The following is a 15,931-nucleotide window of genomic DNA, read 5'->3' on the forward strand; positions in this document are numbered from 1 at the left end:
CAGTGCTGTATAACCCTTATGGGCTTAGCACTTAGTTTTGATTATAATAATAATACAGACTTTCCCCACTTAACAATGGAGTTCTGTTCCTAAGACCACGTCGGTCAACAAATTCGTCACTAAGAGAGGAGCATACTATAATGGTAGTGGGTTTGTCAACCATCTTTGAAAATGTTTTAATGTCACAATTGCACCATTTATAACATTTTTAGTATATTTTTAAAAGTTTATACAGTAGTGTCCTGTATATTGTAATAAATAAAATAGAAGAAATCAGCTCTAATATACACAGTAGCTGTGTTTCTATATCTTATTGCAAATTATGTTTCTAGTATGTAGCACACATATGTATTTATTGTATCAGGTTTGGGTGTAATTGAATATATATGTATAGTTCTGTATACATTAACATTTCATAAAAAATACAATAAATTAAAGCTTCATGGGTACACATTTTTATCTTTGAAGGGCATTTTAGAAACTTAATAGCTACTGACATGTCCACACTAGAGTATGAGGGGAAAGTACAATACAGTACTTGCATATCATTAATATCACTTCTGCTTTACTGCCTATAGGCATTAAAAATTCATGTATGAACACAATAATCATTCACTGTAAAGTATAACATTGTTTTTATTTATAATCTAGTGCAACAATCTTCTTTTCAGGATACTTACAAACCAGAGGAATGTACAGTCTGCTTTGACACTTACAATGATGCTCTGCGACGGCCACGCAATCTTCCATGTGGCCACACATTCTGCTCGCAGTGTATTAACAGTGCTATAAAGAAGTCCCTGATCACTTGCCCCAGTTGTCGTGCCGAGCATAATGCTACTTCTGCTACTAAGTTCCCCATCAGCTATTGTGTGGAGGCCTTGATAAGGAAGCTCCAAGATGTACAGCTCACTAAGGCATGTCAAGATCTTCCAAGAGGTATTAGCAAGAAATTGCAGTCCGTTATGAAAGACCAAAAGAGCAGTATCAGCAGTCTCATTACCGGGTGTGAAGAAGTATTGTCCCAGCTGGGAATGTATCAAGGACAGCTTAGGGAATGGAAGAGTCGACACCACCAATTCCAGGATAGACTCGATTCTTTGGTGGAGCAGAACAAGGCAGCCATAGAACTCCTTGAAAAGGAAGATGCTATTGTCATGGACATGGCAGCAGAAGGAGAGAAAGGAAAACAGCAGCTGCAAGCCATGTTAGGGTGCCTAGATGCAGCTAACACTGCCACTGAAGTGGTCATGACTATAGATAAAGCTGACCAGTGGAATACAACATTAGAAGATTGGCTCAAAAAGTGTCATGAACTCTTCCCAGATGCCAATGCTGTTCACACCTCAATTAAGGTATGCCATTAGATATTTCAAACAAAGTTTTTCTTTTTAAATTTAGTAATTTATACAGGAGAAGGGGTTACTAGCCTCTTGCTCCTGGCATTTTAGTTACCTCTTATGACATTCATAGCTTACAGATGAAGAATTCTTTTCCACTTCTTTATGGAGATAAGAGGAAATTTATTTATTTTATTTATTTATTTATTTTATTTTATTTTATTTATTTATTTATTTATTTATTTTTTAACACCACCAATCTCCCACCAAGGCAGGGTGACCCAAAGAAGAAAACACATTCACCAACATTCACTCAATCAAATTCTTTCCGAAAGTACCTATGCTGGATTACTTCCCCAACTGCAACATCCCCACCCATCCTTCAAAGTACAGACACTGCCCCTCCCACCTCTAGGACTCAAGGCCTGCTAACTGGTTTTCCCTGAATACCTTCTTAAAAACTACCCTGCTCCCACTCCAGTAGCATATCCATTAAACTCCACTTGTCTCCACTTACATCTATGACATTCACACACAGGCCTGGATGCTCAAGCCCCTAAAATTCAAAGCCTCTTGTACCCCCTCTCCTGACCTCAACAATCCCTCCTCACCTCTGAATTATCCCCTTGTTCACCCCACATTCCCTCTTTATTATTGTGACTTATAGTGTGAAGAACATATAGGGAAAATAGAGTTGTTTTCACGACACCTCTACAACAACCATATTTTTTTTTATTTCCGAATTCTTCAAAAATAATAGTTTTTCTTACCTAACATTGTGGTTGATGTGGCCCTGTGCAACACCTGTACTCAAGCGAAGTTTAAGCAGTAAGAAAGAAGAGTACACGTAACTAAAAAAGGTTCAGTATAAATTTTTTCCTCTCCCTAATCATGAAGTGAGTGCTGAGGGTGACTGTGGCCCTATTGGGTCGAGGTGGACGGTAGTAACTCGTAGGTTGAATGTCAAAGTTTCAGTGATATCAAGTATTTTCTGTAGAGCCATTGGGAGGGACTTGCTAACTTCCTTAATGAATGCCTATTCCTTAACTTTGTGCCAAGTAATTCCTCAGTACCAAGGTACGGTATTTTTAGGAAAACATTACAATATCGACATTTTATATACATCTACCATCCGACTTACGACCGAGTTCGGTTCCGAGAAACCGGTTGTAAGTCGAAATGGTCGTAAGTCGAACTTTACTACTGAATATCAACAAAACATTTTTGTAATGACTTTATTTTATTGTTTTATTTTGGTATTTCATGTTTTACTTTACTTTTTATGTCATTAGTACTGTATTTTATACTGTAAGTTTCAGGATAAACACTGTGTACAACACAAATAGTTGTTTATTTCCCAGAAATTTGGCATAAAAAACACGGTCGTAAGTCGAGTGGTCGTAAGTCGAGCAGGTCGTAAGTCGGATGGTAGGTGTATATGTACTTTAAAATAAATTACTACTCACAGAATTTAGTGTAGTCTCAATGTACAAAATAGGTTTCATTATTCTTTAATTAAATTGCATTAGTTTCATTTTGTGATTGCAAGAACATTTGTATTTATTCTCATGATTATATAAACATTTCACTAAGTTATATTGCGAGTACTGAAAATTTAGCCTTGATAAAATTCCTAATACCTTTTTTATGAAAACTTTTGTTGTGTATTCCTTATTCATTTGATAGATTTAGCTATTGATGTTTGTGATGATAATGATGGCTGCAGAAGACATTGAGGTTGACCTTGGAGATGACTCTAGAGCCAGGTGCCACAATTGCTCTCATCTACCTATTAACCCGTAAACGGTCCAAACGTATATACGTATACGTTTTTTCAACATTTGAAAGTATGTAAAAAAAGTAGATCTACTTTTTTTTTTTATATATTTGGAAATATGTAAAAAAAACGTAGATCTACTTTTGTAGCACTACACATGTGAACGTAGATCTGCTTGGACCGTTTACGGGTTAAACTCTGCCTCCACTATTAAGTTTTGTGTTAATAATGACAGGTGCAGGAGGCCATCAAGGAGATATTGGAGATGATATAATTGTAGTTACTGATCTCTCTGTCATTTTAAAGACTTGGTCTGCATCATTAATGTTTATGTTGGAAATGACAGGTGCGAGAGACAATTGAGAAGGCCCTGATCACTGTTGAGCAAGTCACTACAGTTGCCCCTGTTTATATGGAAGCCTCTGCCTCTAGTATCATGGATAAAGTTGTGGAAATTACAGTTGCAATTTCTCAGAGGCAGTTACAAGTAAGTTTATGGTTCTTTTGAGTTGGACTTTCTGCCTGTAATACGAGTCAAAAGGAAATGCTTATCGGCATATATTCCCATTAGTTTTAAGGCTGGTATTTATATTGTCGCAGTGATAAGTTCATTGATAGTGTGGTGGGTGCAGAAACTGGGCCCTGATTAGCAGACAGAGGATTGAGCTTCATCCACGATCCTTGCAATGACTCATATAGGTTTAGTGCTTCATGAAATACAAATATAAAACATAACACATTGTAATTGGATTGGCATTCCTTAACTGTAATAAGGGGAGCTAACACTGCCCAACTGTTAAATTGTGTCACTGCTTACGGGTGATAACAGGACCAACACCTTTTATGTGGCAATGTGGCTGACACTGTCTACATCTTATAATAGAGCTGACAGTGTCCCAGACTAATGATAATAGAGCTGACAGTATTTGCATGATAATGCAGCTGATACTATGTGTGCAGGTAATAATGAAACTGATATTGTCCACATGTAATAATGGAGCTGACACTGTCTGTATGTGATAATGGGGCTAACACTGTCCTTATATGTTAATGGGACTGACTGTCCACAGGTGATAGTGTCTGACATGATCCATAGGTGATAGGGGGCTAACACCGTCCATACAATATATGATAATGTGACTGACACTGTTCACAGGTCGAACATCTTCGCAAGATGTGCAAGTCAGTCAAGAAGCTGGTGGAGAATGGCCAAGTATATGCCATCCAGAAAAGAAACTATGTCACATACTCTGCAAAGATAATTTTCCAAAATGGAAAGCTGTATCTCCATGCACTCTCAAGACAGTATCCACCCAGATATGCCTACACACTTCAGGTTACTTCATTATGCATAAGTCTTTATGAAATTATGAAATTTACTGATTTCCTGAGTTTCTATATATGTACGTATATGATGAACTGTTAATTCATTAATCTGATCACTGTAGTTAAAATATTAAAATTTAACATGTTTTATTTTTTTATACAGTACAATGATGTTGTGGGCATGCTGGACCCCTCCTCCACCCTAGCATTTCTTGACCTGTGGTGGTCACAGTCGAGAGGGCGGATCCACATTCGACTGAGCCCCAATACTGGGCTGGCCAGACAGTTTGTGTTATTATGTACAGGCCAGCAGGGCCTAACATACCAACACACAAGCTTTATAAAAGTGGGAGCCAAAGGCCAGCCTGGGGAGTGGGTTGAAGGTGGGATTTATAATGAGCTAAAGGGAAATGTCTCGCTGCAGCCTGAACTGCCGAGTAAGTACCAGGAGTCAGGCCATGCAGGGGCTGTGTGGTCACGATGGTGGGGACCAGTGACTGAAAAGCATTCCCTGGACAATAACACAGGCAGTAAAGAGCTTGTTTCAGAGTGGAATGATAAGCTGAGTCCCAAGAGGTATAGGTTCAGCATTAGCACGAGGGATGAAACAGATAATGTTAAGTGGTCATATGTTTTTGGTGAGGTGGAGACTGGTCTGGATGTGCTGAGGGCAGCGGTCAACTGCCGAGATGTTACAAAAGTGAGAGTAGTGGATTGTGGTGTTGTACTGCCAATCTAGCTCACTGTACCATCAAAGTAAGTGCTTACTTTCTACATTGACTTATTTAACCCTAGAGAAGTATTCATGGGTGTGGGTCTTGAAATAGAATTGTGATAAGCTTAACAGTCACTGCAATGATTACTTTATTTTTTCCTCATCACTATCAGTAAATTTTATTTATAATGATTACATTTTAACATTTGCCCTCACTGGATACAGTGTCTTATTTCAACAAACTGGCCGTATCCTACTGAGCAGGGTAGCCCAAAAAAGAAAAACAAGTTTCTCTTTTTAACTTTAGTAATGTATACAGGAGAAGGGGTTACTAACCCCTTGCTCCCGGCATTTTAGTCACCTCTTATGACACGCATGGTTTATGGAGGAAGAATTCTGTTCCTCTTCCCCATGAAGATAAGAGGAAATAAACAAGAACTAGTAAGAAAATAGAAGAAAACCCAGAGGGGTGTGTGTGTATATATCTATGCTTGTACATGCATGTGTAGTGTGACCTAAATGTAAGTAGAAGTAGCAAGACGTACCTGAAATCTTGCATGTTTATGAGACAGAGAAAAATAGACACCAGCAATCCTACCATTATGTAAAACAATAACAGGCTTCCATTTCACACACTTGGCAGGACAGTAGTACCTCCCTGGGTGCTTGCTGTCTACCAACCTACTGCTTAGATGAGTACAGTGTACCCAGATATAATGGAAGAAGACTATTCTAGAAGTATACATGTACTTCCAATATCACCCTAACACACTTACTGTACCTGACTTCCTTGTTGAAAGTCCCACCTTTGATGCAGACTTCCTCTTTGACTTTTTAACAGAAACTAACCTAGTGCACTAACTCCATTAGCCCTCTCCACTACCCCTACCACTTGCACATTCATACCCCACACTAGTCTTTAATTTCTGCATATTTCTTCTTTAACACAACCCACCCCACAGTGCTGCATGATCCTTTCAGGTTTAGTGCTTAGTTTGATTATATATGTATTATTATTATCTTAAAGTACACCTCTAGGGATAAGCTTTGTTTTTATTCAATAGCTGTGATGTCACAATATCATTCTCACTTTGGGTAGGTTACGGTAACTTAAATTACCTTGGCCTAATGGATAAAATAAACCCTGGTGGGGAAGAAGGTCTCTGAATGTAGCAGTGTCCAGGTAAACACAACAAAGAATTGATTAACCAACAAAGAAGAAAAAATTCTCCTCAATTGTCAAATACAGTGGAACCTCGGTTTTCGTAATTAATCCCTTCTAAAAAGTCTGATGAAAACCGAACCATACGAAAGCTGAAGCAATATTTCCCATAAGAAATAATGTAAATCCAACTAATCCGCTCCAGACACCCAAAAATATTAACAAAAAAATACATTTTATGGATAATAACTATAGTTTTACATACAGAAAACAATGAGAAATAAATATAAATGACTAATGAAATGGATAAATGAACATTTAACATCACTTTTACCTTTATTGAAGACTCTTGTTGGCATATAGAAGACGGCAAGGAGGGGAGAGGGAGGGGGAGAGGTTATTGTTTGGAAGGGGAATCCCCTTCCATGAGGACTTCAGGTATCAAAGGCCCTATCCAGGGTTACCTACCTTCTTTGTCTTTTACTGGCACTAGGACCAGCTTGAGAGTCACTGTACCCCTGTCGCACAAAAAATCTGTCCAGAGAGGTCCGTTTCTAGTGTCTCTTTAAGATTTGCCTAAAATGGGACAAGGCATTGTCATTGAACATGCTGCAGACACAGCTTACAACAGCTTTGTTAGGGTGATATTTATCCACAAAACTTTGCAACTTACTCCACTTTGCAAATATGTCCTTAATCACTGAAGATGGCACATTCTCCCTTCTCTCTTCCTCCCCCTCCTCTGAAGCAATTTCCTCAGCTGCACTCTGTTGCTCTTCCAGTTGAAGGTTTTGCAGCTCTTCAGTGGTTAGCTCTTCCCTGTGGTTGTCCACCAACTCTTCCACATCCTGGCCACTCACATCCAACCCCATGGACAAAATAGATTCCATAATAGGCGTAGGGTCGTCAGGGTCAGCCTCAAACCCTTCAAAATCCATATCGAGGACATATTCTGGCCACAGTTTTTTCCAAGCAGAGTTCATCGTCCAGGAAGTCACTCCCTGCCAAGCCTTATCTATAAGGCTTATGCAATTGAGGATATTGAAGTGATTCCTCCAGAACTCTCTTAGGGTCAGTTCAGTGTCCGAGTTCACTTCAAAGCACGTTTGAAACAGTGCTTTGGTGGGGAGTTTTTTGAAGTTTGAAATGACCTGCTGTCAGTAGTGCTGTGTGCTGTAGTATATTCAGTTAAAATCGTTACTGTGAGTCATTGCCTCCCTGGCTATGATGTCATGAGTCCCCTCTCCTTTTGAACTACCTTGCTCCGGGCAGTAGTCAGTCAGAGACTGGAGTTGAAGGTGATAGCAGACTTCAAGGTCAGGCTCTGGGTTCTCCTGCAGAACACTTTAATATACGCTACCAATCATCCAATGTGGTTGTCTATTATATCCAAATCCTCCATCAAACCCTCACGACAAATGGTGGTAGCAGTGCAGGAAAAGATTGGATATTTAAGCTGATGTATGAAGAATATTTGTCTCAAGCCAGCCGAGTCATTGTGTGGTTGCATGAGTCACCCAGACTCCATCCACCTCTACACCCAAGCCAGCATCCTGCAGCCTTTGTGTGAAAACACACCTGAAAAGACTTGATGTTGTACTTGGTAAGCTTGAAGAGGCCAGTTTAAAGATCAAACTGTCTAAATGTCAGTTTTTAAGATCAGAAATCAAGTTTCTTGGTCACGTAGTGACTCCTAGAGGAGTTATGACTGACCAGAGTAAAGTAACTGCAGTATTAAATTTTCCATAAGATCCTGTGTGGGCTTAGCAGGTTTTTATAGATCCTTCATTGCTAATTTTTCTTTTATAGCAGCTCCTCTAACTGAGTTGCTTAAGAAAGATGCTACTTTCGTTTGGACCTTCCGTCAAGAAGGAGCATTCCAAACTCTCACAGAAAAGCTAACATCTGCCCCAATTTTTAAATTCCCAGATTTTTCTAAGCCTTTCTATCTAATAACTGATGCTAGTTCAATTGGCATAGGTGCCCTCCTAGCTCAGAATACCGATAGCAAGTACACCACAGTTGCATTTGCTATCCGAGTCCTTTCAAAGGCTGAACGTAATTACACAGTAACTGACCAAGAAGCCTTAGCAATAGTATGGTCTCTAAAGCACTTCCGAGACATTATATATCAGTACCCTGTTCATGTCTTGACAGACCGTGCTTCACTGATTCCTTTATTCCAGAATAAACATCCTACTAGGAGGTTAGCCAGATGGTCCTTTACTATCCAAGAGTTCAACTCTACTTTTGAACACTTACCCGGCAAGTTAAATGTAGTCGCCGATGCTTTATCGCGACATGTTAGCACAGTAATAGCAGTAATAGCATTTAGTGCCAAGGATATAAAGAATGCTCAAAGAACAGATCCCATGTGGTCTGGTGTGATTCGATTCCTGCTACAGGAAGATCTTATTCTCAATGTGAAGCCACCAGTACCCATCAGTGGCTGTCATGAACCAAGAATTACTGTATCGTACAGCCGAGCTGGGTACTACTAGCAAAAAGGTATACCAGTTAGTAATTCCACAGTCACTAGTGAATGTATCCTTACATCTAGTTCACGATGTGCCAGGTATTGCACACCCTGGTATGGATCATTCTGTAAAACAAGCCAGATTGATATGCTTTTGGCCTCTTATGGCAACTGTCATTTCTGAGTATGTTAAGAAATGTAGTGTCTGCATGCAGTATGATGGTAACATTAATGATCCTAATCCAATCCAGGTGTATCCAACTACTAGCGAACCATGAGTAAGACTTTTTTCCAGTGTTCCCTCCAGGGCAACAAACATCTGTGTGTTATGGTAGATCATTTCGCCAGATATTGTGAGGTAGTTCCTATTGCAGATAAGACTGCCGAGACAGTAGCTAAAGCACTCGAAGAACATATAATCTGCAGACATACAACTCCTAAGTCCCGAGTAACAGATAATGGAGGTGAATTCTGTGATGAGATTCCTGAAAAGTTGTGTACTTTGTACGAGATCTCTAAATTGACCATTGTTCCTCACCATCCTGCCAGTAATGGTTTAGCAAAAAGAACTAATAAGAAACTACTTGATGTATTGAGAGCCACCATCAATCCCAATAGTGCAACCTAAGATGTAGTTATACCTGATGTTCAGTGTGCAATAAATTCTGCTTACAGTGCTTCTATAGGTTGCCATACGAGCTGCAGAACACTATAATATACACTACAAGTCATCCAACATGGTTGTTTATTATATCCAAATCCTTCACCGAACCCCCATGACACTGCTGGTCCATGGGCTGGATGAGAGGAGTGGTATTAGGGGGCAAGAACTTCACTCTGATGTAACTAGACTCTAACAATTGGTCTTCCAAGTCTGAAGGATGAGCAGGAGCATTGTCCATTACCAGGAGGCACTTGAGTGGTAATTGATTTTCCAGGAGGTATTTATTCACACTCAGGCCAAACACTTCATTGACCCACTCAGTGAAAATTTGCCTCGTGACCCATGCCTTATTATTAGCCTTCCACATCACACACAATTTGTTCTTGATGACATTTTTTTCTTGAACACCCGGGGATTTTCAGAGTGATACACCAGTAAAAGCTTCACTTTGAAATCCCCACTAGGATTACCGCAGAACAAAAGAGTTAGCCCATCCTTCATAGGCTTGTGTCCTAGCAATGCCTTTTCCTTCTGCGTGATGTAGGTCCTCTTTGGCATTTTCTTCCAAAAGAGGCCCACTTCGTCACAATTGAAGATTTGTTGGGGGATGAATCCTTCAGCCTCTATGTACTCCTTGAATTCATCAACGAATTCTTCGGCCCAACGTTTGTCTGAATTTGCAACCTCGCCATGCCTTACCACACTGTGTATGCCAGTGTGCTTCTTGAATTTGTCGAACCAGCCTCTGCTGGCCTTAAGTTCACTAACAGCAGCACTCATTCCAGGCATTTTCTTTGCGAGATCTGCATGCAGCTGCCTTGCCTTTTTGCAGATTATTGCCTCCAAAATGCTATCTCCTGCTAACTGTTTTTCATTGATCCACACCAACAACTTCTCAACATCTTCGATTGTTTGTGATCTCTGTTTTGTTAGCACATTTACCCTTTATGCAACATCAGCTTCCTTGATTTCTGTTTTCTTCTCCAGGATGGAACTGATCATTGATGCGGACTTCCTGTACACTGGCGAGATCGGCCACGCATACACCACTTTTGTACTTTGCTACGAGTTCTTTCTTGAATTCTATCATGTTTCTTGCCTTCTTTATCAAAGGGCTGGCACTTGGAACTTTCTTTGGCCCCATGGTGGTTTATTTAGCAATTGCACTCAATAAACAGGTACAAAAAATAATGGATTATTGCGAAATGTTTCAGATAAATGTGCAGGGTGATGCTCACTCAACGAGAAACAAAGGCAGACTGAGTGACGAATGCATGGGATGCTTTGTGTGGACGCTTGAGTGGCCGAGTCATGCGGACGCATTTGGTATGGACCATTTTCAACTCTACAAAAACTGAGCAAATGTACAAAAACTGGAACAAAATTTCAATGAAAAAAGTCGTCGAAAACTGAATCCTACGAAAACTGGGGCGTACGAAAACCGAGGTTCCACTGTATTCATTTTCATTTTTTATACCCTATAAAAAAAGTATGGAAATAAATTCACATAATCACACTCTCTAGAGGATGTACTTTCTGTTTATAAAATTTTCTAATCTGACATCGGTTACTCTGACGCATTTCAGACCCACATGAATCTCAATAGGAAATCACCCAGTTGGTTTGACGATAAGGTTCAAGAGTCTCCTATGAGTGCCTGTTTAATCTCCGCTCTTAATCTTACCTTGGCCAAAGCCATGGCCTCATTGATTTCTCATTACCTTCCCCAGGACTGAATGACCCACTTGGTTTATCTTTTTTTACTTATGTCCATACATGCATATACATACATAACACTTTTTATGTATGAAAAAGTTTCACAAGTACTGTCACCAATTATTGCAACACTCTCTAACAAATCCATCGAATCCTCCACCTTCCCAGCAGTTCTCAAAGTAGCGAGGGTTACATACACACATATGCATACAGCTCTCAGCTTGTGGCAGGGCCAGAAGCTGAGACCCAACTCCTGCAACCACATACTATAGGCAAGTACATGTGCATACGTACACTTCTCTTTCCTACCTCTCTAAATGGGTGAATAAATTGATTCCCTTGGTACTGAAGCACACAAGGGACATGTCTGGATTGAACAATTCTGACATCTTTTACATCCAGTACTGCCTCGCCTAATTTTAGGTAGAGCAGCAGAGCTAGACCTTGTTAACCTATGTCTCGCATTACCTAGTCACTGCAAGCCATAAAGACTAGATGCCATAATCTGTTGAAGGCTGGGGTCTCATCCATACATATCGGATTATTCATTTCTACGAGACTCCTGTTTTACAGTGTCATTGCTACCCTAGTAATTATCACAATGACCCCCCTGATGCTTTCATGCCCATCACCATCATTCTTGCTCCTGCTCCACTTGCAGAATTGTGATTTTAATCACTATCATTCCTGTTATCACCATTACCATCATCCGTGTCTCCAGTCACTTCACAGCTTGGGACCATTTACCAAATATGAATACAGTATTATAGTACCTGTATATTTAATAAAAATATTAGTATATATTTTGTGAAGCCTATATTATATTTAAAATTATTACAACTATGGGCAAGTTGCCATGTACAATGCTGTGTAGGTTTTGAGAAATGCAGTTTGATGTACTTTTATTGTTATCCAAAATGTTCACTGTGGTCAATTTCTGTTGTATTTTTTTTGTAATAATAATTATAGGTTTTTAAGGACAAATTCTAACAAAAATCTTAATAGACCTTGCAATAAAAATAACCTTAATCATAACAACCATGAGTGTAAAGTGGTTTATTAGGCTAACAGAACAGCATCTGACAATCCTTAATTACTTAGCCTCTTCATGGGAGGTACAGTGCTGGATGCTGTTGAAGGACTCTTGATCCAAGGAACTGGAGCTACCCTTGAATCACAAAGGATTGCCTCTCATTCTGCAGGTGCTATATAACTCCTGTGGGTTTAGCACTTCCTTATTAATATAATATGTAATCCTCAAACAGTGTTGCCAGTTTGAGTTTTGTAAGAGTCTCCTCATAATTCATCTTCCTCTGTTCTGGAACCATCCTGGTTGCAGACCTGTGGATTTTCTCTAGTTTATTTGCTTGATCAGATGCAATATTTATGCTGGTGCCTCATATTCTTGTATGGACCTAACATACATTGAATATAATGTTTTAAATGTATAGTTGTTCAGGTTCCTGAAAGCAGTTCTTTGGTTAGCTAATTCTGCATATGTTGTTGAAGTTTTTTTTTCTTCAACAAACTGGCCATATCCCACTGAGGCAGGGTGACCTAAAAAGAAAAATGAAAGTTTCACTTTTTAAATTTGGATGTATACAGGAGAAGGGGTTACTAGCAAATCAGTATAAAGCTTAATTTTAGAAAATCACACCACTGCTAAAAGTTTGAAAGTGATCAGAAGATACATGCTTCAGTTGCTATTATTATTATTATTATAATCATGGGGGAGCATTGAATCCATAAGTATTATACAGCACCTGTGGGGGGGGGGTGATGGAAGGTACTCAGACTCAATTCAGGGAACTGGACCAGATCCAGTTCCCTAGATCAAGAGCCCCTCACCAACATCAAGGAGCCTTCCCTGAGGGGCTTGAGTTGTTGCACACAATACAATTACTTCTTTCAACAAACCGGCCATATCCCACTGAGGCAGGGTTCCTCCCCCCCCCCCCCACCCAAAAAAAAAAAAAAATTGTTTCTCTTCTTAAATTTAGTAATTTATGCAGGAGAAGGGGTTACTAGCCCCATGCCCCTGGCATTTTAGTTGCCTCTTACAACACGCATGGCTTATGGAGGAAGAATTCTGTTCCACTTCTCCATGGAGATAAGAAAAAATAAACAAGAATAAGAACTAGTAAGAAAATAGAAGAAAACCCAGAGGGGTGTGTATATATATGCTTATACATGCATGTGTAATGTGACCTAAGTGTAAGTAGAAGCAGCAAGATGTACCTGAAATCTTGCATGTAATATAATTACAAGTTTATTAAATATATTAGGAACCTGCCTGATTTTCAGTTATCATTTTTATTAAGATACTTCAGGAATTAAAGACTAAAGTCATTTAGAACAATCATTCCTAAGTTATTTTAGACCCTCAAGGGAGATTGATGGCTTGATGCCAGTAAGAAGCTCTTGATTCAAGGAACTGGGTTTCTCCCCCACCCTTTTAGTGAGGGGCTCTTTATCCAAGGAACTGGATTTCTCCCCCCACCCTTCCTGTGAGGGGCTATTGGTTCAAGGAACTGGACCTGTTGTCCCTTTCCTTGGTTCAGATCTGCTTTGCCTCCCATACTTCCAGACACTGTATGACCCCTATGGGTTTAGCACTTTCCCATGAATACAATAATTATAATAACGGACTTATCCTCCCCTTCCTTGGATTAAACCCGAATGTCTCCCATTCCCCAGGTGCTATATGACCCCTACCCCCCAAGGAAGGATTCTTGGCAATGGTGAGGGCCTTCTGATTCCAGAATTTAACCTGATCTTTTCCTTAGATCGAACCTGATTGCCTCCCATTCTCCAAGGCAATGTATGGCTCCTACAGATTTAGTTCTTCCCATGAATGCAATAATCCTCAGACGTTGCGTGACCCTACGGATTTAGCACTTCCACCATGATTGTGATAATGCTATTTAACCCATATGGGTTTAGTGCATGATTGTGATAATGCTATTTGACCCATATGGCTTCAGTGCTTTCCTTAAAATAAATAATTTTACAGGAAAAATTATCATACAATTTTAATTTAAAGTTGGCAAATTGACACCTGCACAGTCAAAGAACAAACCAAACCTTATTTTAGTAGGATGCACTCTTGAAAGTTTGAAGCTGATCAGATAAAGCATTCTCGAGTTATAACAGTGATGTATAACCCTTGTAGGTTTACTTCTTAGTTTTGATTGTAATAATAATCTCAAGTTATAAAACAGTGCTGAATGGAACGATCGATACCGTGCCTAACCCTTCTAGGGTAGGGTAGGTGCCTGAGCCCGAGCCTTTAGCTCATAAGACTGTCATTCCCATTAGCCTCCTTGGGGCGGGGATGACAGACCAGAGAGGCCTAGCTTGTGGCTAGGCCTGGGGACAGTTGGTCCCAAAGATGAGGAGGTATTTGTGCCTCCTCCCATGGGAGACTTAGGTCTCAGACACTCCCTAAAGAGGGAGCCAAGGCCGGGCCACCACTTGGAAAACGCCCGGGCCGGGAGAATACCGGCGAATATTTAATAATAATAATAAGTGCTGAATGACGCTTATGGGTTTATTGCTCAGTTTATAATAGAGAAACGCCTAAGAACAAGAGCTGTATGGCTCTGGTGGGTTTAGTGCTTTGTTTTGACTATAATAATAGCTAAGAGCGCTGTATAGCCCTTGTGGCTTAGCGCTTCTTTTTTGATTATAATAATAATAATAATAGCTAAGAGGAAGAAGAAAAGTGAGGCAACCACTATAAGGTACCATTTCGGGGATACATACTTAGCTAAGCAATACCTGGAATATACAAGAGGCGTCCAAATCCATCTTGACACTTAAGTTGAATTTCTATTGTAAGTATTCTTGAGTGGTGTACACATGAAGTATAGTCTATAGGCTGAAAATGTAACAACCTTTTGTTTTATATTTATTTAGCTGTATAGTCCTTGTGGCTTAGCGCTTCTTTTTGATTATAATAATAATAATAATTGTTTTATATTTAAAAAACGAAAAGAAGGTTCCTCGATATTGAGAGGCTCTTGATCTAAGGAGCTGAACCAGTGCTCCAATTCCTTGATACCCCTCAAGGGAGGTTCCTTGATGCTAGTGAGGGGGCTCTTGATCTAGGAAATTGGATCTGTGCTCCAGTTCCCTGAAGTGAAGCTGAATGCCTTCCATCCCCCCATGCGCTGTATAATCCTACGGGTTTAGCGCTCCCCCATGATTATAATAGTTCAATTCCTTGAATCAAGCCTGAATGCATTCGATCCCCCCCAGGCACTGTATCACCCATATGGGTTTAGTGCTCCCCATGAATGTAGTAGTAATAATTAATATTTAAAACTGACTTAGCGCTTAATTTTGATTGTAATAATTGTTAAAAAAAATATGATCTCGGGACACAACTGCACACAAATACGACATTGCTAGATGATTTTAGTTAACATACAACTATGTTTAACCCTTGTGGGTTTAACGCTAAGTTATGATTATTATAATTTAGTTCTAAATTATTATACTTATTGTATTTTTTATTCTAATAGTGATTAAGGTAGAACCCAGTGCTGCATAACCTTTATGGGTTTAGCGCTTGCTTATGCTTATAATGGAGGTGGAGGAGGTAAGGTTGTTAGCAGCAGCAGCAGGTGGCACTGTAGCAGCAACAGCAGGTGGCACTGTAGCAGCAGCAGCAGGTGGCACTGTAGCAGCAACAGCAGGTGGCACTGTAGCAGCAACAGCAGGTGGCACTGTAGCAGCAGCAGCAGGTGGCAC

The 15,931-nt window shown here is 39.8% G+C and overlaps 1 protein-coding gene across 7 annotated transcripts in view; it reads left to right on the plus strand.

The window, feature by feature from the left end:
* LOC128689389 (uncharacterized) overlaps positions 1-12,421 on the plus strand; it is a 16,371-nt gene extending 3,950 nt beyond the window's left edge. For 6 of the 7 annotated variants that reach the window (XM_070086196.1, XM_070086199.1, XM_070086200.1 and 3 more), the window contains 4 exons: positions 672-1,355; positions 3,464-3,604; positions 4,274-4,453; positions 4,607-12,421. In XM_070086196.1, coding sequence (XP_069942297.1) covers positions 672-1,355; positions 3,464-3,604; positions 4,274-4,453; positions 4,607-5,182 — 1,581 coding nt within the window. In that variant the 3' untranslated portion in view covers positions 5,183-12,421. The remainder of the gene's footprint in view (positions 1-671; positions 1,356-3,463; positions 3,605-4,273; positions 4,454-4,606) is intronic. The other variant, XM_070086202.1, reaches the window with a different exon arrangement.
* The last annotated feature ends 3,510 nt before the right edge of the window (positions 12,422-15,931 follow it).

The sequence above is a fragment of the Cherax quadricarinatus genome, chromosome 18 (genome assembly GCF_038502225.1).
Source record: "Cherax quadricarinatus isolate ZL_2023a chromosome 18, ASM3850222v1, whole genome shotgun sequence".
Lineage (NCBI taxonomy): Eukaryota > Metazoa > Arthropoda > Malacostraca > Decapoda > Parastacidae > Cherax > Cherax quadricarinatus.